Source organism: Hypomesus nipponensis, chromosome 4 (genome assembly GCF_054491055.1).
Source record: "Hypomesus nipponensis isolate SF chromosome 4, ASM5449105v1, whole genome shotgun sequence".
Classification (NCBI taxonomy): domain Eukaryota; kingdom Metazoa; phylum Chordata; class Actinopteri; order Osmeriformes; family Osmeridae; genus Hypomesus; species Hypomesus nipponensis.
In genome coordinates, this window is record NC_140364.1 from 2276662 (window position 1) to 2303731 (window position 27070).

The window sequence follows — 27070 nt, forward strand, 5'->3', positions numbered from 1 at the left end:
GACAATGCGAGCAGTGCTATTTACAATAAAGACCCAGAGCGCTTCAAAGCAGTGAAGGATTCGTCTGGATTGATCAGTATTGAGATCATCTCGCTGAGAGAGACCGACCTTGGATGCTACTTCTGTGCTGCCCGCTCTCATGATGGAAGTATGGTATTCGGAAAGGGGATTTGTCTGGTGTTTGAGGGTAAGTTCCCACTCCTATTTACAGTAAGTAACCAATTAAAGAACCAACCGTCTAAATTACAGTTTTTCACAATTGGCAAAACACTAAACCACATTCTCTGAACAAGATTATCAGTGGCCTACACCCATGTGTTGAATCAGTCACTATTTTGGCAAAACTCTAAACACATTCTCACTCACTAAAAACACTTTGCACTGTGATGCACTTTTGTTGCAAAATGGTAAACTCCGGAGGCAAACAGTAAACACAACTTCAACACTGTTGTCATCTTTACAGTTTTTTTTCCGATTGCTGAAGCACAATTTTGAAAACAGGGCTCACTTTGTCATAACACAACACACGATTCACACAACCAGACACAAAAGTAGGAGAATACCTCCAATCGTTTGCTAAATGAAACGCTTCGTTCAATACAATCATGTATATGTCCCCATATACCACACACATGGTTCGTAAAATTGGTGAAATTGTTTTTGACAGAAGATCAGAACATATTTCAAATCAAATACTGTAGTAGGCTACATACTGTAAACACAGCAAATACATTTGTGGAGACAAAGGAAAGCATACAGCAAATGAAATCCAGTACATTGTTTCAATCAGGGACTGCAGTGAATGTGTACAAAAAAGTACAAATGTAGTGCATTTACGAGGCTACATTTTACGGTATTGTACTGAAGACAGTAGAGAAAAGTAGTTTTCACCTGTGCTCTTGTCAAAAATGTCATTTTTACTGTTGCAATACTGTTGCAACAGTATATCTGCTGATGTTGGGCTGAACTCTCTGTACAGCCTCTCTCAATGTTGCCCCATGGTTCACAACCTGGTCCACCAATGGTGCTCGAATTTCATTAGATACTGTCAGCTTGGCCCTATTCTTCCACAACCTCCAGGTCTACCTCCCCCTCTCCCTACCACTCTTCCTCCACGGGCTCCCCCTCTCATCCTCACTCTCCCTCTCTGTAAAATCTTGATTGATATTTATAAAAGAATGACGCAACTCTGTTACACATTCAATTGCTTTGCTGTTTTTTTCCAAGGTACCTTTCAGGTACAACAAATGTAGCCAACCAGCCCACAGGTCCTGGTATTACCTTATCCTAACAGTAGATGGCGCTTATGCTCAACTTACGTAACAGCAAATACCAAGATATCACACTCTCCCTCTTCCTGCAACATTTGATTTGATGAGGACACTGTCCTGTTGCTTTTTTATAGTGCTCACACCTGATTGGTATGTTTACAATTCAGCACTTTAGTGCTTGTACACCTGACGCCCGTTTGATCCATCCGTTCACGTGTGGCATTTTACAAGGCAGTGTCTTGAAAAGGCAATTACTGTAAGTGACATAATCTTACATTTCTGTGTCTAATGTAGAAAAGTGTGTTTTGTGATTTGCAAAACACTGTGTGAAGTATTTTGCAAATAGTGTGAGGCTGAGAATGTGCTTATAGTTGTGCAGATCTGGGCTGCTGTTTTGCTCCTTGAGGGTCAGGTTTTTCTGACTTTGTGTTATTTGACATTTTTGTGTCTAAGCAATTGGAAAATTGTCCTGTCTTTGTCCTTGACTGTAAACACAATGACTCAAAATTGTTCACTCTTGTTTTCTAATGATCCTCTGGCTGATCCCAGTACAAAGATGTGTAACTGTGGCAGTAAATCTCACATTGACTTTGCAGTTGCACAACATTTGAGTTTACTGTAAAATGCTTTTCCTTTAGAGTTTTCTTTATTATTTGGGCTTTTGCAGTCGGACTACTGTATTTTCATGCAAGTGCTGAATATTTAAAGACATACCATACTGTATTACTTAAAGTACTTAGTATGCAATTAATTCACAGTACTACAGTAAGTTATGACTGTTATACTTTCTTTATTGTGAAATGTGTTCACTGCAGTATGTACAATTAACATATTTTTTATGTAACTACATGCCCTGCATACATTTTTTTGTGTTGTGTCTAACTATTGCTCCATGGTGTTTATATTATTGATTTGCTGTGTTCATGATCTGAAAGCATTGTTTGATTTTTAGCACAGGTTGAATGGTTTAGGGGCGAGAGTTTGATTGTGCCAGAAGAGTCAGAGGTTTTGGAAATGTAGTTTGGAAGATTTGGTTTTGTGTTTACAGTTTTGAGAAAATGGGTGACCGTTGAAAATGTGTTTTAGCAATTGTGAAAAACTGTAAGTAAACGCTTACTGACTGTTGTGTGTTCCATGTTTTATCTGACTGTTGTGTGTCCTGTCTTCTGACTGTTGTGTGTTCTAGCGGACTGTTGAGTGTCCTGTGTCCTGACTGTTGTGTGTTCTAGCGGACTGTTGAGTGTCCTGTGTTCTGACTGTTGTGTGTTCTAGCGGACTGTTGAGTGTCCTGTGTTCTGACTGTTGTGTGTTCTAGCTGACTGTCGTGTGTCCTGTTTTCTGACTGTTGTGTTTGTGTCTGTTGTGTTCTAGCTGACTATTGTCCTTTGTGACTGTTGTGTGACTGTTCTGTGTTGTGACTGTAGTGCGTTCTGTGTTCCAGCCCATGAGGGGGCAGGGCACAGTCCATGCTGGGTCCTTATGGCCTGTGTCGCCCCCGCCTCAGCCCTGCTCTCAGGCCTCGCTGTCTGGGCACTCTGTTTCCAGAAAGGTGGGTGCTCCCCTCCACCTACAACTCTTTAAAGCGCTTTACTTTGAAATGACTCAACAGGCCACAGTTCATTCAGTAACATGCCAGTGATGGTTTAATATCTTTATAATTAGAGTCTACAAACTTCTTGTGTATCTATTATTTCAATTTAATCAATTAATCAACAAACATCATGATCAATATGTTATCATATGCCTCACCACTTCACAGCATATCAAAGTTGTCAAAACAGAACTATTGAATGTTACATTTAAAAGTATTGATGTGACTGGTCATTCTACATATGCACCAGTAAATGGCGATGTGGTGTCATTTTTCTGAGCTCTTCCTGAGTTTTGAGCTCTTGGTAGCTTTCAGAAGTAGACAGATTCAAGTAGAAGGCAATCATTGTTTTCCAGCTCCTGCTTGTACCGTAATTTTCGGACTATAAGGCGCACCGTTATATAAGCCGCAGCAGCTAAATTGAATGATGTGTACAAGCCGCACTTGACTATAAACCGCAGGTGTTTTAATGTTTAATTACCATATGTAATTAGTTGTCGGGAAAGAGATGGCTGCTTGAGGAAACTCCCATGGATTAACCGTTAGCCGTTAGCTGTAAAAATCCATAGATTAGCCGCACCGTTATATAAGCCGCAGGGTCGAAAAATGCGACAAAAGGCTTATAGTCCGAAAATTACGGTAGTTCTGTAGTTCATTATGTAGCCTTGTTACGTAATAGCTGAAAACAGGAAGTGATGTTCATACCACTTGCAACACATTTTGCCATTAATTCCTACATTCAGTTGATCAAAGGCACTTCTGTAAGCATGTTTAACGAGAGGCAACAACAAATGATTTAGACTAAACAATTAACCAGGAAAAATAGCAGAGTTCAACAGAGATCTGGTTTATAATAATGTATTATTCACATATCAGACTCTTTTATGATAGACAGGGGGAGGGATTTAAACATGATCTGCGATCAGCAAGAAAATTCTCCACTGACCTCTAACCATCCGGTTAACAAACGTATTTTAAATAACGTAATCAAACTAGGCATGTAGAGATACTGTATGCTACTGTATATGATATATAATGTCAGAATAATGTATTAGTCCAAGGGATGGAAAGCTGTCAAAAGCTCTACCCCTGAGCTACACCCACCCCCTGAATTAACCTGGTTACCCAACATGGTTACACCTGCTGCAGCAGCAGGCCATAAGGGCGCAGGGCTCCCTCGATGATGGCTCTCTCCTGGATGGCCGTGGATCTTTCCGGCACGTACACCAGCCAGTAGTTCTCCCTCCGACACTTCTGACGCTGCTCCGGGTTAATCCGGTTCTGCAGAACCACCTTGTACACCTTGTTGTCCTCTTTGGACCGGAAGGTCTTGGAGAACTTCTCAGCGATCTTGACGTCTGGTGTGGAATAAACTCCTCTTCCCAGGGTGGACCCGGCCGCCGACAGCTCCCCGGGAACGTCATCTTCGTCACCTTCGGCTTTCTTTTTGGTGAAGATGATGCCGAGGGAGCCGTCCATGGCGGAGCCGTGGTAGGAGACGGGCCATGCCTCGTCCCCGGTCCCCAGCCAGGCGTCCCCGTCTGGGTACTTCTTCAGAACCTTGATGGCGGCCCGGTACCATCCGCAGGGCCGGAGGTACGGTTCCTTCCCCCGGGTGAACACCGTCTCTCCGTCCCTCACGTTGGTGAAGTCGTAGTTCCACCCGGGGTCGAAGAACTCCTGGGCGTTGACGTAGACCGTGGGTCTGTTCGTCGGGGCGGAGTCCGACTCGGGGAGGGCCAGGGTGGTGGTGGTGCTCATGTCCTGCAGGGAGAGAGTCCCCAGGCTGGGATACTCCAGTGCCTGCAGACCCTCCTGTGTGTAGAACTCCTTGAGAGCCACGACGTTGACAAAGTCCTGGGGTGTGAGCGTGTGGGCCGCTCCGGCCGCCAGCTGCACGTTGCAGCCGGAGACGGCGGACAGAGCCTCCAGGAGCTGAGCCTGGCTGGGCATGGTGAGGCCACGGAGCTGAGGGGAACTCTCGGAGGACGGGACTCACCGATCCGCCTGCTGCTGTGGTGCTCTCTGCATGGAAGAGACGACCAAATGGGGTGGATGCCGGCTCGACAGAGAGAGAAAGATTGAAAGAAAACTCTGTCCGCACCGAGGAGTTGTTGTTTGTCTGACTTACTTTCTCTTTCCGTGAGCGTGTCCTTCGTAGAAATCATGTGAGCGCAAAGTGAAAGTGAAAGTGCACAACTAAATGCAGCCAAACTCGTCTCGGTGTGGCCCCTTTAAGACAGGGTGGAAGGTTGTCTGTGTGTGTTTGTTCAGCAGCCACTGTTGGAATGTGTCTCTGACTGACCTGATACCATAACAGACATCTGCTCTCTACACATTTCCGTAGGCAGATCCATTTACTTGGGCAGTGGCTGTTTGAAGGGGGACACAAGTCTAAAGGTAGCAAGTCTCTGTTAATGCTTAAAATCATTACAGTTACACTTATACCAACTGGACGGGTGACTGTGTGACTAAAGGGGTGTGTGTTAGGACGAATGAGTGAAACAGATTTCCTCTTCCCCCATTCCCCCTGATCTGATTGGTGTATATTTCTTTCTTTACAGGAAATGGGCTTGCACTATGCTAGCCTGAGGCACACAGCCAGGCCCCGCCCCCCCACTCAAGGGAGGTTCCCATTGGAGGGAGATGTGACATACTCAACAGTGGGTTGCCATGTCAACCCAAGCACTTAATGATGTCTTATAATATGTTATAGTATAGTGATATTACATACTGTACAAAGCACTGTCACATATTTGTGTATAGTAGCCCAATAGCTTTATTTTTGTTCTGTAAAGTTTTCTCTTTTAGCAGACAGGACAGAATTCTCTACATAAAGGGCAGTAGATCGTTCTTGTCTCAACAACCTTTTATTGCTGTAGGTAAACGAACCAGTTAATCACACATGCAGACACATGCTCTGCACTCAGTTGCACAGTCGATGTACTTTAAGCTACGTTCTCTCATCCCAGTTACCTTTTGACTGGAATAACTACGATCTCTCTTTGCTTTTCTGTGGGCGCACCGTCTTATGCAGTGAAGTCTGAAACTGCCCTCTTCAACTGAGTTGATCCCACTTAGCTCAGACTCTTCTGCATATAGCATTTAAAGATTGATCCAAAAATAGTTTTACTTCGAAAGCATCTTAATAAATCTCATAGCACCAAATATATAATCTGTCAATTATTCCGAATGACTATATAGACAGTCCCTCCTCTTAATGAGCTGCAACTGTAGTGATGTTGACATGTTGATGTTAATGAAGTAAATACTGCCATTTGATTGGTCTTGTAGAAGAGGGGAGGTTGTTCTATTTGGAGGTCAGGTGATCAGGGTGGTGTTGGAGCTGAGGGGGTCAGCTGACCAGGGTGGTGTTGAGGGTCAGGTGACCACAGCAGAGTAGATGACGTGGTTGTGCAGGTCGGTCGTAGCTCTGGGTCTTTCCAGGTCCTTCCAGTTCTGACGACCCAGAGAGGCATAGTGGAGATCCTCCACTTCCTCTATATGAGGAGAAGTCTGAGACACACACACACATACACATATATGAACTTACACACACACAGAGACGCATGTATACACGCACATGCACAGATGCAGACGCACAAACACCGTCCCATGCATAACAGACACACACGCACACACATAAAAATGGCACACTCAAACGCACACACATGTAATCACACACACAACACTCACACACGGTATTGTATTAACAAACTGTCCCAGTGACATGTTTCCAGGTTGGTAAACACCTCCAGTGCGTGAGGTCCAGCCGTACTCACCCTCTCTGTGCCCCTGTCTGCCAGCTCGCACTCTGGAACACGAAGAAGAGGCGGCCTTTAGGGGGCGCTCTCGTCCTGCATCGCTTCACATCTGGGTCTCATCTGGGTTCAAACCCGACGTTTCCTTCCGTCTGCCTGCCACTGTATGTATGTGTGTGTGTATGTGTGTGAGTGTATATGTGTGTGTGTGTGTCACGTTGTGTCTATCTAAGGTCCTTCACCTGTACTTGACAGTCCCCGGTGTTGAAGCTCCGTCTCTTCCTGTCTGTGCTGTGCCCCTGAATACAACAAATATACAGTTCATACCAAACATATATGAGAAACGTGTTACAATGCTGCATCTGCATGTTTCAAAAGGCGTCTCGGCAAGTATATTAGGCCGGTCAGCAATTTTGTTGTGAGATGATGTGTCTACCTGGGTTTGTGTACTTCCTCTTCCTCCTGCACTTCATGTTGACAGTCAGAAGACACATCAGAGAGGCTAACAGGGCAGCCACGCCCAGACCGATCACTGCTGCCACCACAGAGCCTTGTGTGAAAACGTAAGCATGTGTAGCAAGTATTGCTGAATGAATGGTTAAAAAACACACAACTAGTTCACTCCCAAATATTCTCGGAATCTCCATGGTTACAGTAACCTCACCGTTGTCAAACTTTGCTTCTTTGTCCTCCTCCTCAATAGTATCTGGAGAGAGGAGTACCATAGAACCAAAAAATTATTAGTGTTACTTAGAAGTAGTTAGTTTCAGAATAAGTTTTATGTGGGAACCATTTGTGTGGGTGGTGTTGGATTGTAGGGTACACCTGTGTTCAGTACCACAGTGGTGGTAGACTGGGTGCTGGAGTTATCTGGGTCTGTTTATGCCAACCAAAACATAAAACAAAGCCAAGTCACAGGAACTCATCTGACATCTGACCCCCCCCCCCCCCCCCCCCACAGACATAAATAGTATGCACACAAACACACAACCACACAAACTCCCTCCCTCCCTCCCTCCCACCTGGCAGCACAGTGACTCTCCCAGCCGTCTCAGTGTTGCACAGGTACTCTCCAGCGTCCCCTGGCTGCAGGTCGGCAATCTGCAGCTCGTCGCGGTCATAGGAGAACCTGTTCCCCGGGTCGGCCCTCTCCTCCCTCACCTCCCCGCTCTTGTAGCGCGTGGCCATGGGCTGCCGTTTCGCCTGGCCCTGCCCCCTGAAGAACCACCTCTGCTTGGGCTTAGCAGAACCACGGCAGGGCAGGACCAGAACCCGGCCTGCTGACACTGAGAACACCTGGCCTGGACGCACACACACACACACACACACGCGCGTGTACACGGACATATACGCAGACACGTGCATATGCATACGCACACACACATGCATACAGATGGAGAGGCACACACGTGCACATTCAAAGACACGCGCATGCAGACACACAAAAACACACAATGTATAAAAAGACATTTCAGATAAACCTTGCCCCTTTGACCTCTGCTCAGCGTCCTACCTGAAAGCACCTGGACGTGGGCGACCAGACGGTCGTTGCAGCGGAACTCGCCGGAGTCTGCCTCCTCCAGGTCCCTGATGAACAGCGAGCCGTCGGGGAGCAGGGCGTACTTGGGACGCTCCGGTTCGGCCGTTGCGTCGCCGCGCTGGCGGCCGATGACGCCCCCGTCCTGGTGAGTCCAGACTGCGTTGCCGGGGCGACCACAGGGCAGGGAGAGGTGGTGGTCTTCTGGCACGGACACCCTCCTGACTACAGGGGTGTGTGTGTGAGGGGGGTGTGGGGGGTGTGTGTGTGGGGTGGGGGGACAAGGGGAAAGGAGGAGCCAACGTGAGGGACAAAAGGGAAATGGAGGCCGAGGGGAGGGCGTGCAAGGGGGGCAAGAGAGGGAGAGAGGGAGGGGTTATAGGTGGGGTGGCAGAAATAGTCAATCCTATTCTTCTATGTGACGTTACATACAACGCATATACAGCACAACAAGATAATGACCACACAAATGCTTATAAAAAAAGACACACCCCGAAAACGAGTTCAGGGCGTCTTCAGACTCGTCACTCGGCGAGGGGCACTAAAGAGGAGCAGGCCTGGGCGGTCTGGAGGGTCTCACAGGCGGGTGCACCGTCACAGCAGGACAGTCACCAACGCCAGACTCCACGAGGCTGCCACAAGACTGAGTGCTACTCACAGTGAGCGCTACTCACAGCCTGCTGAGGGCTCTGGATTTAGCTCCAGCTTCCTGTGTCTTCCTGCCATTCCTCTTTATCTCACGGAAACACAGCGTCCCTCTCTTCTAGACTCAAACACAACCCCACCACACGCTGCTGTCACGGAGGTCATGCTGGACTGGCAACGTTTACATTTCCAGTCATTTAGCAGGCGCTCTTTTTCCAGATAAAGATACAAATATTGCTTGACGATTAATGTCTCACAGTAGATCTGGGAAAGGGTTAGGGTTATGATGAAGTTCTTCGTGGATTTCAGACTTCAGTTAGTTCAACCCCGTAATTTCACGAGAGGCTGTCCTAAGCTACAGCACCCAACAATACAGTATGACTGTGTCCCTTTTCAGCCTCAGTCATTAAGCACCCAGGACCCTATACTGCTGGTCTAAGCCAGAAGTGAATCCAGCATAGCTGGAACACACCAGGATCATGCTAATGTATGATATCATCTGAAACATTCTGAATGAAATCTCTCCTTGCTTTGTACTGTTGCATTGTTGACATCAACTAAAACTATGTGAGGGAAAATTATGAAAATACCCTTCATTATTGTATTACATAATCAGATGGAAATGGTCACACTTGATTTTATAGATACTTTGCACCTTGGAGGTCAACGCTTGTAATTTATTAGACCACTACTCTTTCTCTAAAAACTATGAAGTATACAACATCAACAAAGCATCTTGCTGTAAAAGGTAGTTCTGTCGTAAAATTTCATGACACTGTCAGACATATCATATAAATGTTGAAAAGTGATGGGATATTTTATATTGGTAACTCCAATCAGACTATCTTACCTGAGGAAGTTTCAGCTGAGGTAAAGGAGGTCATGACAAGACACAACCAAACGATGACCGAGCCTGACATGTCCACCAGGCACTGAGTTGAAGTTTGAAACTGTAACTGGAGGCAAACAGGGAAGCTGTGTTGTGTGGAGGCTGTTGCCACCCCTTCTGCACACACAAACACACACACAAACACACACACACACAAACACACACACTAAGATACAAAATGATGGACACAGCTGCATGCTATAGAAGTACTGAAGTGTGTCTACACTACCGTTCAAAAGTTTGGGGACACACAGACAATTTTGTGTTTTCCATGAAAATTCACACTTTTATTTATAAAATAACTTTCTAAATGAATAGAAAATATAGTCAAGACATTTACAAGGTTAATTATTATTGTTAGAAATAATTCTTTTTATTTGAAATATACATTTTGTTCTTCAAACTTTGCTTTTGTCAAATAATGCTCCATTTGCAGCAATTACAACTTTGCAGACCTTTGGTATTCTAATTCTAATCCTTCAAATCATCCATTAGTCTTCTAAAGGCAATTAGCAAACACAATGTACCATTTGAACACTGGAGTAAAAGTTTCTGCAAATGGGCCTCTGTACCACATTAACAATGTATAGTTATGATGAAGTTCTTCTTGGATTTCAGATAAATGTAATGTTATCTTCATAAAAAAAACAGTGCTTTTCTTTGAAAAATAAGGACATTTCTAAGTGACCTCAAACTTTCGAACGGTAGTGTGTCTGTGTGTGTCTGCATGTGTGTGTGTCTCTGTCTGTGTGTCTGTATGTGTCTGTATGTGTCTCTGTGTGTGTGTGTCTGTTTGTGTGCAGGCTCAGATCGTGGTTTCCTGTTTGGAAGCTGGTTGCCTCTTCTCTTTCTGTGTACGTGCGCTCAGTCCCTGGTTTCAAAAGAACAGCACAACTGCTGTCTCAACTTCACCAGACAGATCAGAGCATCACAATGATCACTTACTTCTGCCTCCTAGTCTCTGTCTTGATTTGCAAGAACTACGCAGGTGAGCTCATTTCACATTGCTTCTCTACGGTGTCTATTGAGACTTTAAGTCATTTTGTATCAAGGTGTGAGCCATTTTTTTATTGTATGTACATTTTCAGCAGTCTCTGTCCTTTTCCTGAATATTTTAGAATTATTTTTCGAAAGCTCGCTTAAAGAATGATATTTTCTGATGTTCAGTGTAAGTGTAATTCAGTCCAAATGTAATTCAATTGTAATTCAGAAGGTTCGGAGGCTGAGCTGTAGGATGTAGGATGTACACAGTGAGGTCAGGCTTCCTGCATCTAGTCACATTCTGAGACAACAGCAGTTAAACTTTATCCATCCATGTTTGTCATGATAGAGATGACCTGTCAAACTGTCCAGCAGAAGACCACCGCTTCGTTGAGTTGTGGCCACTCTGAAGGTGATGTAACATGGAGCAGAGACCAAGATGGAGGAAGAGTTAACATTCTGACTGTGAGAAAAGGACAGGACAGCGAGGACAAACACATTCATGACCCTGGCAAACGTTTTAGTTCAGGGGCAGACAAATCACTGAATATTTTGAGAGTGATTTCCTCAGACAGTGGGGTGTACTACAGCAACGGTGAACCAGTGGTGAATCTGACAGTGACACCAGGTGAGTCTCTGAGAGCCAGTAGACAGTGTGGTAGAAATACACCAGGAATCTGTTCTGTTGTGGCCTCAGAATACAAGTCAGCTGATGTGTTTTTTCATGTCATCTCAACATCCCAGAAGCAGTCCCAGAAGAAGATAAGAAAAGAACGTGTGGTCCTAAAAGTCCACCAACTACAAGTACAGTATTGTTCTGGAAGCGTAAGATAGATTTACAGTTAATAGCTTTATTACCTTCTCTTTTCTACAAAACAGACATGTATTCATTTAGCAGACACTTTTACTCAAAGTACTGTACAGGGGAGTTTAACTTGTGACCTTTTGATCAGTAGTCAAATGCTCTACACTTTTAGTCAAAGCAGTGCACGGTGAGGGGGGGGGGGTAATAATCAGTGATGTATGATTTCCTCAATGATACAAAGTAAGATCTCCTCACCTGCCTACCATGACTTGAACACTTTTTGTCTAATTTAGCTTTTGTGATCGAATGACAAAAATAACAGCAGACCGATTATTCCCCCCCCCCCCCCCCCCCCCCCACCAACGCACACACACACATAGCCTTCTCTGTGTCTGTCCATTTCACGTCTTTTCTCACTAGCTAACTGTAACTTTCTCACTTTAGTTTCACTCTGTACCTCATGACGATGTTAAACTGGAGGATTAAAGTCTCTTCTGTTTGGAACTAAACACGTTAGACCCTGTTTATGGAAATACACGTTTTTGACTTGATTGACAGTGACAACGAGGACAGTGTCAGTGGCTGAAGAGAGGGAGGCCACAAAGAAGGATGAGAAGAAAGAGAAGAAGAGAGAGAAGAACACGAATAAAAAGAATAAGGAAGATGGAAAGAAAAAAGAAGACAACCAGGAGGAAAAGAAGGAAGTGAAGAATGAGAAGAAGGATGAGAAGAACAAGAGTAAGTCTCCTTATTCGTCCTTCAACTATTTGATGAACAGGGTATCTACTATTTGTCATGTCTGCTCATCTCCATCTCTGAGGTCATTATGGAGTGATCTGTGTGCATGAAAATGTCAACTTTACATACAGTATTGTTCCATTCAGCTAATTATAAAGTCTCTCACTAAGGAGTGGTCCTCCTTAGTTTCTATCGCCCCTTTTTATCCTTGTTTTGTGGAAAAGGAAATATGTGTTCGAATTGCTTACTTATTACCTTCGATTTCTTATGTGACAATGAAGGTTGTTCACCGGGAAAAGTCCATCCTGGTGTATGGAAATAAAGTACTGACTTGATTGACAGTGACAACAAAGACAGTATCAGTGACTGAAGAGTGAGTTGTGGCCTCACTCAGTTCAGTCCTGTCCTCGTTGTCACTGTCAATCAAGTCAACAGGATTAGAATGAAGTCAATCAAGTCAGAACGATTACATTGAAGATAAGAAAAAGGGTGAAAAGGACAAGGGCCGGGTTTCCCAGATTCGTTAAGAAGCTCTTAACGCTAAGATCTTCTTAGGAACGTTCGAAGAGCGTTCTAGAGCGCTGTTAGAACGTTCTGAAGAAGATCTTAGCGTTAAGAGCTTCTTAACGAATCTGGGAAACCCTGCCAAGAGAGTTATAAGAATAATAATAGGAATGTAAATAAAAATGAAGACAAGGAGGGACAGATGGAAGTGTAGGATGAGAAATATAATAAAGAGTAATCATGTCCTCCATCTGTTAGATGATTGTGATATCCCCCTTTTGTCACTAATGCTCTGCTCCATCGAGGTCATAATGTAGCCCACACAGGAAGTTGGTGATCAGTGCTGATAACTGACTGCTCTGTCATTACTCTCTGTGGGAGCAGGATCACCTTTTCCTGTGGTTCTCTCTTCCTTGCCTTTTTAGAGGCAGTTCTGATCTGCAATTTTACTGAAGCATTTCTAACACCCATGTGAGCCTGTACCCAATTGCTAAGTCTGACTGTTTACTAGCAAACAGTGACAAAATACAGTATGTACAGTATGTCAAATGTCCTTAATATATCTCTCCCTGTGCTGTCTTATCTTTTAGTTTGGTCAAGTGCTGAAGAACACACGTTCTGTCTGGCCAGTAAACAAGGTAGGCTACTGAGAGAGAAGGCATGGCCTGCATACTTATTATAATAATGTGTTCCAATGTGTATGCATACATATTTCATGAGTGCAATAACTAATCAACAATTGAACTTTTAGGATGTTTATTAGAGTGATGGGGCTTGTAGCACACCAAACTGGTAGCAGAGCTGAGTCTGGTGCAGGTGAAAGAGGCTGGTAGCAGAGCTGAGTCTGGTGCAGGTGGAGGAGGCTGGTAGCAGAGCTGAGTCTGGTGCAGGTGAAGGAGGCTGGTAGCGGAGCTGAGTCTGGTGCAGGTGGAGGAGGCTGGTAGCAGAGCTGAGTCTAGTGCAGGTGAAGGAGGCTGGTAGCGGAGCTCAATCTGGTGCAGGTGGAGGAGGCTGGTAGCAGAGCTGAGTCTGGTGCAGTTGGAGGAGGCTGGTAGCAGAGCTGAGTCTGGTGCAGGTGGAGGAGGCTGGTAGCGGAGCTGAGTCTGGTGCAGGTGGAGGAGGCTGGTAGCGGAGCTGAGTCTGGTGCAGGTGAAGGAGGCTGGTAGCGGAGCTGAGTCTGGTGCAGGTGGAGGAGGCTGGTAGCGGAGCTGAGTCTGGTGCAGGGGAAGGAGGTTGGGAGCAAAGTCGAGCCTAGTGTCCTGTGGAGACAAGAGTGTCATTCTCCAGAGTACAACTGAGATGTGAGTGAAGTCGGGAAGGGCGGGTTAATAGTTTACCAGGCTGGAACTTAGGGTGTGGTGCTTGTGCTGAACAGCAGCAGATCCCTGGGGATGCCTGGCGAGATTACCTGGAGAGCAGGGAGAAGCAGAGGAGATGGAGGGGTGGGAGGGCGCCAAAACATGTGAGCACGAAGAGAGAGGAATAGAGGAGTAAATACACAGAAATATTAGACTGGGAAAAGAGGAGTTGAGGTGCGGTCACATTCCTCTGCACTTTGGCTGGGCTGAGTTGCAATATCCTTCTCCCGAACTTCACTTATGCCTAATTCCATAAAGTGTTCACATTTACATTTAGTGGATACTCTTATCCAGAGGGACTTACAGTAAATACAGGGACATTCCCCCTTGGGGCAAGTAGGGTGAAGTGTCTTGCCCAAGGACACAATGTAATTTGATTAAGCCGGGAATCGAACCGAGAACCTTCAGATTACTAGCCCGATTCCCTCACCGTTCAGCCACCTGACTATCAAGTGCAAATAACAAGTGTTAGATGCAATACGTACTTGTTTCAGTATACTATATAGTTACATTATGTGTGTTCTCATTCAAGGATCCTAAAACACAGAAGATGGGAAGATTCAGTCTGCATAATCGACAGTAAAGTCGTCGTTAAAAAATGATATATAATCAGTCCCCTGGAGCCGTACTGATCCTCTTGGTATTGATTCCATGGGTGTACAGCTTTGACTAAATCATTTAAATCTCATACAGAAATTCTGATTATAAAAATGTATGTACATTTTAATTATTATAACACAACTTTGTTATTGATTTATTTGTATCGGTAGAAAATGTGGTATTGGACATTGGTAGAAAATGTATTGCAGTTTTATGTTTTTGAAAAAAACAATTATGGTTCTTGCACTTTGTGTATACTTGAATCTATGTATATGGTGCTGATGTTGAATGCAATAAAAAGCAGAGCTGATTTGCTGTGCCTTTGATGATGAAAGGTAGTTGTTGGTCATTTCTTTTTAAGTGTGTGTGTGTGCATGGGCTTAGTTCCTGGTTTCAAAACAATATTACAGTTACTCTCTTAGGTTCACCTCAGACCAGACAGATCAGAGCATCATGATGAGCACTTACTTCTGCCTCCTAGTCTTTGTCTTAATTTGCAAGAACTACGCAAGTGAGCTCATTTCACATTGCTTCTCTACAGTGTCTAATGAGACTTTGAGATAGTAATTTTGTATCATGGTGTGAGCCATATTTGGATGATATGAACCTTTTCAGCAGTCCCTTAGATTTTCCTGAATATTTTGAGTTGTTTTTCAAAAGTGTGTCCAAAGAATGATCTATCCTGATGTGTTTTGTAGTCCAACTGTAATTCAGAAGGTTCTGGAGCCTGAGCTGTATGATGTAAGATGTACACAGTGAATTCAGGCTTCCTGCATCTAGTCTCTGGAACAACAGTAGTTATACTTTATCCATCCATCTTTGTCATAACAGAGATGACCTGTCAAGCAGAAGACAACCATCAGGAAGAATTGTAACTTGTCTAACTACATGCTCTTATGGTTCTTCCCTTTGGGACTTTTTTTTCACAGTGGACCGTTTTTTCATAATGTATGATTCATGTTTTGGCAGCCCACAATGTTTGGGGCTATCTCGTTGTTATGATCTGTGACCTATGCACTTTTGTAAAGCTCTCCCTTGGAAGTTGCTTTGGATAAAAGCGTAATTAAGTGCCCTGACTGAAGTTAAACCACAAGGGGGCACTCTTGCGGTCAGACATGGGGTTACCACGGTTACGGGCCGTCTGTGGTGTTATTGGCTGACAGGAGCACAAATGTCTTCAAATGGAAACATGTAGAAACACGCACGTTTACACTTTTTCTTTGTGTGTTATATCATTTATTTAATCATTAAAATGTTTACAACTATTCAGTAACATTTACAGAATAGGGTCTGATAAACATTGGAATATAGAGTAAACATACTACTCTGAATCAGATTTGGAGACGAAAATGATTCAAATCGAATCACGTCAACATTTATTTGTCTAGCCCTTTTTACAAGCAATGTCACAGAGGGCTTCACATACGCCCACAGAACTGCCCCTAAACCAACCTAAACCCTCAAGGAAGACAAGGAAAAGCTCCCACAAAAAGTCGCTAGAGGAGAAAAAATTACTACTATTCTCTACTCTACAGTACAGTACAGTAAGATGTAGCCTACTATATGCACTACATCAGTATTTTGGGGGGAAACATTCACGGCAGTCCATGATTGAAACAATGTACTGTATTTTATTTGCTGAATATTTCCATTTGTCTCCACAAATGTAATTGCTGTGTATACAGTATGTAGCCTACTACACAGTATTCAATTTGAAATATGTTCAGATTTTCTGCACAAAATGCAACCTTTACATAGACAATGTGGTGAAATACAGTAAATATTTTCAGCAGAGTGCTTAACTGGTCTTGTGTGTTGTGTTTGGTCAACATATTCATGGACTTTTACTTACTCTACTGTAATAATATATCTGACAAAAACAAGCAGGTAATATCATTAGAAAAGAATAGTTTGTTTAAAAGTGTTTAATATTTTGCACAACAGTATGTAACTGGTTCAAGCAGTCCAATTTTATGAACCATGTGTGTGGCATAAGGTGACAGAAATTGTTTTTTATACATGATTGACACCATCATCATCACTATCATTGACACCATCATTCCCTCCAGACTGGTCTCCAAGCTTGTGGACCTGGGACTAAGCACCTCCCTCTGCAAGTGGATCTTCCACTTCCTGACGGGGAGGCCACAGGTGGTGAGAATCGGTGACTGCATCTCATCCACACTGATCACCAAATTATATTTTATGGTACATTTGATTTAATTCTAATTCCACTTAGTACTGCTAGTTTATGTACCCTTATTTTAGGTTCCAATATGTTTATTGTATGCACCTTCCTGCCAAAGTAAATTCCTTGTCTGTGCAAACTTTCATGGCGAATAAATCCCATTCTGGTTCTGATTCTAATTCTGAACACAGGCACCCCCCAAGGCTGTGTGCTCAGCCCTCTCCTGTTCTCCTTGTTCACTCACGACTGTGCGGCAACACACAGCTCCAACCTCCTTGTTAAGTTTGCTGACGACACAACCATTGTGGGCCTCATCTCTGACAGTGACGAGTCAGCCTACAGAGATGAGGTTGATACCCTGACATCATGGTGTCAGGACAATAACCTCTCTCTCAACGTCAGCGAGACCAAGGAGATGATTGTGGACTATAGGAGGCGGCAGGAGGAGGAGCATGCACCCCTACTCATCAACTGTAGCTGCTTCAGGTTCCTTCACTAACTTTTACAGATGCACTATAGAGAGCATACTGACTGGTTGGATCACAGTGTGGGATGGGAGCTGCACAGACAGGGACCACAAGGCCCTACGAAGTGTAGTCCGTTCTGCTGAGTTCATCATCGGCAGGAAGCTCCCAGCCCTACAGGACACCTACCACACACGTTGCTTCAGGAAAGCTGGCATGATTTTAGGAGAGTGTTAACACCAATACTTCAGTCTTTTTACCTCGTTGCCTGCTGGCAGGCGATACCGTAGCATTCGGTCTCGCACACGCAAAATGTACAACAGTTTCTACCCTAGGGCCATCAGGCTTCTGAATGGACACTGATATGGACATTGATTCACAAGTCACTTATACACTGTCACTTTCAGTACTGGTTGCGCTATCAGTAACATTGCACTACTGTAATCGGCCACAATCTTTCTCACTCGCCTCAGGGTCCTTGAGGTGTGCAGGATGTGGGTGAGTGGGGCTGTATTTTTTCTAAAGTCCACAACCATCTCCACTGTCTTACATTTAGCAGACATTCTTATCCAGAACGACTTACAGTAAGTACAGGGACATTCTCCCGAAGGCAAGCAGGGTGAACGTCATGTGCTTCGGCCGGGAATTGAACTGGCAACCTTCATATTACTAGCCCGATGCTCTACCCGCTCAGCCACCTGACTGTCTTAAGAGCATTGAGCTCTAAGTTGTTCTGGCTACACCAGGTCACCAGGTTGTCTGCTTCCCACCTGTAGTCAGACTCATCTCTACCAGAGATGAGCCCAATGAGGGTGGTGTCGTCCTTAAACTTCAGCAGTTTGACGGATGGATGACTGGAGGTGCAGCTGTTGGCGTACAGGGAGAAGAGCAGAGGAGAAAGGACGCAGCCCTGAGGGGATCCGGCGCTGATGGACCGGGAGTCAGAGACTTGTGCTCCCAGTTTAACGCACGGCTTCCTGTCGGACAGGACAGGAAGGTTCTTGCTCTGTATGTATTGACTATTTTGAATCTCTCTAAAGATGATTTCCTTTTTCATCTGTGAATTGTGTCATTCTGAGTCACAATTCCTCATGCCTGCCCCTGCCTCATTTATCTGGACAAAAACATGGTGCTATGGGACTCATATTTTCCCACAACCACTAAAAATAGCTTTACTCTGTGACAAACTACATGCAGGCTGACATTTCACCACAGTGCAACCACACTCAGGAAGTTGGTGATCAGTGCTGATGACTGACTGCTCTGTCATTACTCTCTGTGGGAGCAGGATCGCCTTTTCCTGTGTCTCTCTTCCTTGCCTTTTAGAGGCAGTTGTGATCATTAGGATAGTGAAGACATTTTACTGAAGCATTTCTATCAATCATGGATGACATGTGTGCCTGTATCCCAATCACTGAGTCTGACAGTTCACTAGCCGACACTGACAAAGTGAAACTGAGAGAAAAGGCATAGCCTACTTATTATATCAATGTGTTCTATGTGTATATACAAACTAATGTTAGATGTTAAACATATTAATTTGAGTATACTACATATGTGTGTGTTCTTATTCCAAGATGCAGCCAGTGATTAACATCTTGATTACTGTTGATTTGGTATCAATTTTAAATTCATTAGCATTGCAAAGTTCACTGATACAGACAATAAAGATGAACTTTATATTGTCTTGCTGTTAGCAAGGCAGCATTGCATTCAGAAGATGAGCAGTGCTGACAGACAAAACTGGCTCGATAGTTTGAATCTGTTCCTCACAAAAGGGTCTCTTAATGGATGAAATGTCTATCAGGCACACGCATCAAATCAAAATGTATTCGTATAGCCCTTTTTACAAGCAATGTCACAGAGAGTTTAACATACATTCACAGAACTGCCCCTCAACCAACCTAAACCCTCAAGGAAGACAAGGAAAAACTCACAGAAAAACTAACTAGAGGAGAAAAAATTGAAGAAACATTGGGAGGAGCTATTCAGTGAGGGATCCCCTCCTCCAGAGACGGTTGGAGAAAGAGAGGTGCAGAACACACGCTAAACATAGTCATACAACAGGGAAGTGTCAATGTTGACAAATGTAAGAGGTAGCCACAGGGCTGGGGGATTGTGATTGCAGCAGCATCACAGGTAGTGCAGCATCACAGGCAGGTGGATGAGGGAAGGGACCAGGAAATCGCTGTTCAGGACCGAGCTGGATCAGGACCGATGTCCTGATCCAGCTTTGGCAGACTGTCACAGATCGATGTCCACTGGCGACCAGGTCCAACGTTGGCAGACTGGCGACCAGGCAGATGCTGACAGCTCAACCCCCCCACACCACAAGCGAGGTGTGGAGGGGGGACTGAGAGTTGAGAGCAGGGATTAGAGAATGCAAAGAGAAACTAACAGTTACTGTAATACTAAGAATGAGGTCCCCACCGATCAAGTGTGGACTAGTGCAGCAATTTAGCAGACCAAAAAGGATATTTGATGCAGCCCTAGACATTAAGATAGCGCCAGCCCCCCTCGGTTGGAACATGAAATCTGTTCCAGGGAAGAGTGTTGGGAAAATTGAAGATGTAGCACATTTATCCTGTATAAGAATGATTCTGTATTCAGCATTCCTTGTGTGTAGAGAGAGGCCTACCCCCAAATCTGAACTTTGGGGAACACGAGGCATATGTAAACAAGGTGACCTGGGCTGACCACTCTCTCTTACTGGAGAGGCCATAAAAGATGTCTGGCCTTATCTGTGTTGGGTGAATCATGTGGTCAAGCTTACAGGGGTCAAAAGGCACACACACTCAAACACGCACGCACACACTCCTGCGCCAGGTCTATCCAAGGAGCCAATGAAGAAGAGCAATGGAACATTTGCATGCCTTTGTCTTAACCAATGACTGTAAAGAGCGGTTCTGCTTAAATAGCTAGCTAGCACAACATGCTAGTGGACAAACTTTGTATTGCGATCAGACTTTGTCTCCTTGCTGGCAAGCATTAAACTATTGTACTTTCTTTGAATCCGACGACTCTGTGCATTACTTGAGAAATTATCCTAACAAAGAGAAACTCTAAAATACACACACACACACACACACACAGACACTAGCACGAGCAACATATGTTGTACAGATGCATGTTGATTGAGTGCAAGAAGTAACTTCTTGACCCCCAGAGTCGTGGCTCTGTGTGTTGACTGTGTTGATCTGTATGTGAGTCTGTGTCTGTGGTAACTTTGGGGCTACGTCGGCTCACTTCCCTTTAAAAAATAATTGCAACTGCTGTCTCAGCTTCACCTCAGACCAGACAGATCATAGAGTCATGATGATCACTTACTTCTGCCTCCTAGTCTCTGTCTTGATCGGCAAGAACTACGCAGGTGAGCTCATTTCACATTGTTGCGGTGTCTTGCTAAGTGGAAGACTTTAAGAAAGTAATTTTATATTGTGGTGAATACACTGTAGATACTTTAAATCTTGTATATTGTTTTAGATTTCATGTACATTTTCGGCAGTCTCTTTACTTTTCCTGTATATTTTTGTGTTGTTTTTCAAAAGCTCGTCCAAGGAATTACTGTATATTTTCTGATGTGTAGTGGATATGGATCTTTCTAGTCCAATTGTAATTCAGAAGGTTCTGGAGCCTGAGCTGTAGGATGTACACAGTGAAGGCTTCCTGCATCTAGTCACATTCTGAGATAACAGCCGTTATACTTTGTCCATCCATGTTTGTCATGATAGAGATGACCTGTCAAACCGTCCAGCAGAAGACCACCACTTCGTTGAGTTGTGGCCACTCTGAAGGTGATGTAACATGGAGCAGAGACCAAGATGGAGGAAGAGTTAACATTCTGACTGTGAGAAAAGGACAGGACAGTGACGACAAACACATTGATGACCCAGGCAAACGTTTTAGTTCAGGGGCAGACAAATCACTGATTATTTTGAGAGTGATTTCCTCAGACAGTGGGGTGTACTACTGCAACGGTGAACCAGTGGTGAATCTGACAGTGACACCAGGTGAGTCTCTGAGAGCCAGTAGACAGTGTGGTAGAAATACACCAGCAACCTGCTGTTGTGGCCTCAGAATAAAAGCTGATGTGTTGTTTCATGTCATCTCAACATCCCAGAAACAGTCCCAGAAGAAGATCAGAAGAGAACATGTGGTCCTGAAAGTCCACCAACTCCAAGTACAGTATTGTTCTTGAATCATCTGATAGATTTGAAGTTACTGACATCGCATTCACCTTCTCCTACTAATCCCAATACTGTATTCATTTAGAAGACACGGGGGGGGGGGGGGGGGGGAGGGGTTAGTGGGGAATAATCAGTAATGGATGATGAAAGTAAGATTTCCCTAATGATACAAAGTAAGATCTCCTCACCTGCCACCAGTCCCAGATAGCCTGTAAACATGTATTCACTTTAGCATCCACAAACCTGAAACGATACTACCTAATACAACTGTTTCAGTTCTGATAGCAGATGTACATTTCAGGGCCTTGAGTGACGCAAATCAAACCGCAGTTCCATTGCAACATGTCACACATTTCTTTCACCATTACTTGAACACTTTTTGTCTAATTTTGCTTTTGTGATTGAATGACAAAAATAACAGCAGGTCGATGATTCCCACCCCCCCCCCCCCGCCCCACCAACGCACACACACACATACCCTTCATAGCATATGTTAGACCCTGTTTATGGAAATATGAGTTTTTACTTAATTGACAGTGACAACGAGGACAGTGTCAGTGGCTGAAGAGAGTGAAGCCACAAAGAAGGATGAGAAGAAAGATAAGAAGAGTGAGAAGAACAAAGGTAAGTCTCCACATTCGTCCTTCAACTATTTGATGAACAGGGTATCTACTATTTGTCATGTCTGCTCATCTCCATCTCTGAGGTCATTATGGAGTGATCTGTGTGCATGAAAATGTCAACTTTACATACAGTATTGTTCCATTCAGCTAATTATAAAGTCTCTCACTAAGGAGTGGTCCTCCTTAGTTTCTATCGCCCCTTTTTATGCTTTGTTTCATGGAAAAGGAAATATGTGTTCGAACTGCTTACTTATTACCTTCGATTTTGTATGTGACAATGAAGGTTGTTCACCGGGAAAAGTCCATCCTGGTTTATGGAAATAAAGTACTGACTTGATTGACAGTGACAACAAAGACAGTATCAGTGACTGAAGAGTGAGTTGTGGCCTCACTCAGTTCAGTCCTGTCCTCGTTGTCACTGTCAATCAAGTCAACAGGATTAGAATGAAGTCAATCAAGTCAGAACGATTACATTGAAGATAAGAAGGGTGAAAAGGACAAGATGAGTTATAAAAATAATAATGAATGGAAATAAAAATGAAGACAAGGAGGGAAAGATGGAAGTGTAGGATGAGAAATATAATAAAGAGTAATCATGTCCTCCATCTGTTAGATGATTGTGATATCCCCCTTTTGTTACTAATGCTCTGCTCCATCGAGGTCATGATGTAGCCCACACAGGAAGTTGGTGATCAGTGCTGATAACTGACTGCTCTGTCTTACTGTAACTCTCTGTGTGTAGCAGTAAAAGTCTTGTTCTGGAAGCATCTGATAGATTTAAAGTTAGTAACATCGTGATACTTCCTCTTTGTTTACTGCTGAATTAATGTACTTGGACATGGAGTCCACTATTGATCAATGTAGATTTCCTTAATGATATTGTGACGCCACGAAAGCCTACACAGCCCTCAGCGGGACGTCTCAAAATAGTGCGAGGACACTGGGGTTGAACGAAAACCAGGGGTTTATTACTGATCCTCAGAATTAACAAAAAACGTTAACTCTTGCATACAATGCCAGAAAACTTATACCGCCTCTTCCTTCTGCAGGCTACCTTCTTCTCACCCCACCCCGCTTAACTGTGGCTCTCCCTCTTTAACCGAACCCTTTCGGTCATTAGGGTCTGATCAGTCCCAGGTGTGCGGGAATGCCCCGCTTTGAGGGAGGGATGGAGCTCCCCACTCCCCCAGCAGAGGGAGCTATAGCTGCTCAGGGCTGCAGCCACCTCCGGGGAACGTAGCACCCCTCCAGGACCCAGCCTCTCGTGACGTCACAATATATTAAGCATGAGAACATTGTTTAGAAGACAAGGAAATTGATGGGATAGACTGGAAGAGGTGGACGTTTTACCTCCCACCCATCCCCGATAGCCCTACCTGCTTGTTCACATATAAACATATACAGTAGGTATTCACTCCTTTTTTTCACGTTTGGCAATGTTGCGGTGTAGCACTGAGTGGACCCAAACTCAGCACAGATACACTGAGGCACGAGTAAGTCCGAGGTGATTTTGAGGTTGTGAACGAGCGGGTCGGCAGGCAGGCAGGTACTAGGTACACGGATGATGATCCTGGGCACAAAGATAAACAAGTTTGGAGAAGGCAAAAATCTGAGTATTACTTGAGGGTCTAAAAGTGCATACTACCACGGTAGCTGTGACAGCGAGCTGACGAGTAGTCGTTGGAAAGCCAGGTTGAAGTTTTGAAGGATGATGAGGTAATGGGTGGCAGGTGTGGAGGGTCTAGGCAGGATGACACAGGGGAACCAGCAGGGGGTGTAAAATGGACAGCAACCATGCCGTGGCTGTGGCTGTAACAGGCAATGCTGAATGTGAAAAAACGGAGCAAGATTTCAGAATGTGCAACATTTTACAAACGGTGCCCCGTTAGTCTTTTGCATCCATTGTTGGTCTGCCTCTATTATGATCCAGAGCCAACTCCTCTGCAGTGGTAAAGGCTGGGGGGGGGGCTCTCCTGTCCCTTTCTGCTCCACCTCTTTTCCTGTTGGCTGATGAGTACAATTAAAAGTACAAATTCAAACATTTTGAGCTTCATCATCTCGACACTTGTACATCTGAATTGCTGTTGCTATACACAGCTGTGAAGGCAAATAAAGCATTTATGACCTTTCCATTTTGAGCAATGTTCTCATACTTTCCTGTTATTTGCTGCCACGTTCAATTCACAACACATTAATGAACTTGTTTTAAAAACATTTAATGTTCTCCCAAAAGTATTTTTAGATGGACCACCAGGACACTGATAAGAAGAGGGAATCTAGCTAATGACACCATAATGAGTGAAACATTTTTACTTAGTATTTCATGAGAGAAGTTGGCAATTTTTGAATGGGAGGCAGTTGGAGCCAGAGTTTTTGGGAGCCAGCCCCTGGTGACAATCGGCGGTATTGCACTTTAAGCCACTTCCGCATTGGCATTTGTAAGCCCCTCAGTTGCCCCTCGGTTGAACCTGATTACTTAAACTGGAATCTTTGTGGAACCAAGAAATCCTGAACTGTCAGGTCTCTTTTAATAAATTCAGAGTTCAGACTATGGCTGAGGATTTCTTAAGCCATCTTTCTGGAACACCCCCAGGGGTTGATTTGTCTGACCAGAGTCACTTCCTTTCTTCTTTCTGTCTTTCGTCTGTCTTTCATTCGAACGGCACCGTCTAATTTATTTTGAACTTCTGTGGTGGACCACAGAACCAGTAAACATTTAGTTTCCTCCTCAGACCATTGCTGTTTTAGGTTTGCGTCCATTGTGTTACTGTAGCTGTTGTACTGGTCTTTTTTAGAAGTGGCGTCATGTATTGTTTTGGCACGGGACGATAATACCGCCCCCTGGCACCCGACGTCACCGGTTTTTGTTTCTGGCCCACCTTAATGTTGGTGCTGAGTTGGAACCTGTTTTCTGGAACCGGAGCCAGGTTTATTTGTGTGGAAAACCGAAGAACTGGTTCGAGAATTGGAACCAGCCCAGAACCAGCACCGGCCCGGCTTTGGTGGAAAAGGGATATGTGTTATTTGACTGTTCTGTATGTATAATGGTGAAGAATGACTTTTCCCACAAAATGCCTACATGTAATTCAATCCACATCTTTGCAGCCCAAAATTGTTCAGTTTAAGTGTTCCTTGCATCTATTCTTTATCTGATCAATGTGCATTGTCAATGTGGAACAAGTATTGATCTTATACTGTTCTCTTGATGCAATACCAACGTTGACAACAAACATAAAGAAGAAGAAGAAGATGATGATGATGATGAAGATGATGATGGTAAGCTTTTCCTTCCACTATTTGATGAACAGGATATCTACTATTTTTCATGTTTGCTTATCTCCATCTCTGAAGTCATTATGGAGTGATCTGTGTGCTTGAAAATGTCAACTCTACATACAGTATTGTTACATTCGGCTAGTTATAAAGTCTGTTACTAAAGTGAGGATCTTTTCAGAGTCACTTTCCCTTTCAGAGTCACTTTCTATTTCCTATCTTTCTCTGATGTCATATCCTGTCTCAGGTAATCGGCAGCTGGCTGTGGGTGTGGCTGCCGGAGGACTGGTGCTGGTTCTGGTTCTGGTGCTGGTGGGGTACCTCATTAGAAGATGCTGGGCTCAGAAAGCAGGTAAATAAAATTAACAAGCTAAACAAAATCACCTTTTCATTTGTGAATCAGATATTGTAGCACTGCAGCTGCATATGTTGAACAGAACACCTTTCCTCCAATTGTGAGACATCATTACTTGCTTTTCATTCCTTCTGATGGAATGACTGCTCCCTGACCAACGCAATAAGGTTGCACTGTTGCTGTCTACCTCACCCCTGTTCTCTGATTTTCAAATGTACAAAATGCAGAGCAGATAAGCTTTTTTTTCCTTTTCACCAGGTTCTTCAAGTTCTAAAGAACGTTGTATCTACTATCTTGCTAGTGCACAAGGCACACAGGGAGAAGGTATATATAACAATTAAATAATCAACACCGCTGCATCATCAATAGACCCATAAAGACTCATATTGATATTAAGTAATTAACACCAAATATAAAGAATTAGCAGTCCTAAGGCATCTATAGTATTTTTAACAGATTTATTCACACTTTTGGTTACACGACAAGACATGCATATGTCGTTTCCTTTTGACAGTCATTCCCATGAGCATCGATCCCACATATGACACCATCCAGAACCCTGACACAACAACCCAATCCAGCAGTGTTCAAGTGTTTAGCAATGGTAAGAATCAATCTCCACCATCAAAGAGGAAGTTTGATGTGGAATTTCTATGTATGTGACATAATGCACTAACAACATGTGATGAACATTCCTCTGAACAGGGGAAAACCCTTACTCCTTGGCACAACTTCCATGCGTCCCTGAGACCAGCTTTGACTAGATTCGGCACTAACTACTGAAATACTGTTCGAACTGTACTTACTTTATGCACCATTTGTACTTTGGATAAAAGTGTCTGCAATGCTAACACTAAATATGTCTAAAGGAATCAAATGTAATTTAATATAATCTTGTTCAGGTTTTCTTTGATCTAACTTCAAAAATTATTCCTACCATAAATCCATTGTCATCTTGTAATACTTGATTTGGAGTGGAAGTGTTTTAAAATAAATGTCAAAAAGAAATTAATTTGTACCTATCATTTCTAATTCAGTAATACAGCAGTATGTGAGAACTGGTCAGAATTTTGAACACTGTACTTTTACAAGGGACTATAGCCTATATTATAAAGCTAAAACGTTTGTGAATAATTTGTATTTAAAATGTAGAAGTGCAAGGACAATCGCAGTCTTTAAATATGTTTTTTCAGAATAATCTCACACAAACTTCACTTTGAATTCGAATGTGGGCAGGATTGAGCTGTAACGTTAACTGCCCTTAACCCCTTGATGACACAGCTTTTTTCCTATCAAGTCA

The 27070-nt window shown here is 43.8% G+C and overlaps 4 protein-coding genes across 6 annotated transcripts; 2 read left to right on the top strand and 2 right to left on the bottom strand.

The window, feature by feature from the left end:
- Nucleotides 1-10: 10 nt before the first annotated feature.
- LOC146294971 (uncharacterized) lies at nt 11-5714 on the top strand. The gene is made up of 4 exons (XM_084695628.1): nt 11-187; nt 2713-2820; nt 5210-5262; nt 5427-5714. The coding sequence occupies exons 1-4, from the start codon at nt 151-153 to the stop codon at nt 5553-5555; spliced, it is 327 nt and encodes a 108-aa protein (XP_084551754.1). The 5' UTR covers nt 11-150; the 3' UTR covers nt 5556-5714.
- On the bottom strand, nt 2892-5036 carry LOC146294972 (uncharacterized). Its single transcript, XM_084695627.1, has one exon. It carries the CDS (start codon nt 4813-4815, stop codon nt 3997-3999), a length of 819 nt encoding a protein of 272 aa, XP_084551753.1. The 5' UTR covers nt 4816-5036; the 3' UTR covers nt 2892-3996.
- On the bottom strand, nt 5618-9744 carry LOC146294973 (uncharacterized). 3 transcript variants are annotated; one of them, XM_084695617.1, is made up of 9 exons: nt 9656-9744; nt 8137-8385; nt 7646-7924; nt 7449-7499; nt 7288-7329; nt 7060-7173; nt 6866-6922; nt 6645-6676; nt 5618-6378 (listed from the first exon to the last, which is right to left on the bottom strand). In XM_084695617.1, the coding sequence occupies exons 1-9, from the start codon at nt 9723-9725 to the stop codon at nt 6244-6246; spliced, it is 1029 nt and encodes a 342-aa protein (XP_084551743.1). In that variant the 5' UTR covers nt 9726-9744; the 3' UTR covers nt 5618-6243. The 3 variants fall into 3 exon arrangements, with proteins under 3 accessions (XP_084551743.1, XP_084551742.1, XP_084551741.1); XM_084695616.1 differs by having other exon boundaries at nt 7060-7209; XM_084695615.1 differs by having other exon boundaries at nt 7060-7329.
- On the top strand, nt 8219-26733 carry LOC146294974 (uncharacterized). Its single transcript, XM_084695622.1, has 10 exons — nt 8219-8308; nt 10563-10682; nt 21064-21342; nt 21453-21512; nt 22057-22143; nt 25380-25418; nt 25663-25767; nt 26029-26094; nt 26285-26374; nt 26476-26733. Exons 2-10 carry the CDS (start codon nt 10628-10630, stop codon nt 26532-26534), a joined length of 840 nt encoding a protein of 279 aa, XP_084551748.1. The 5' UTR covers nt 8219-8308; nt 10563-10627; the 3' UTR covers nt 26535-26733.
- Nucleotides 26734-27070: the final 337 nt, after the last annotated feature.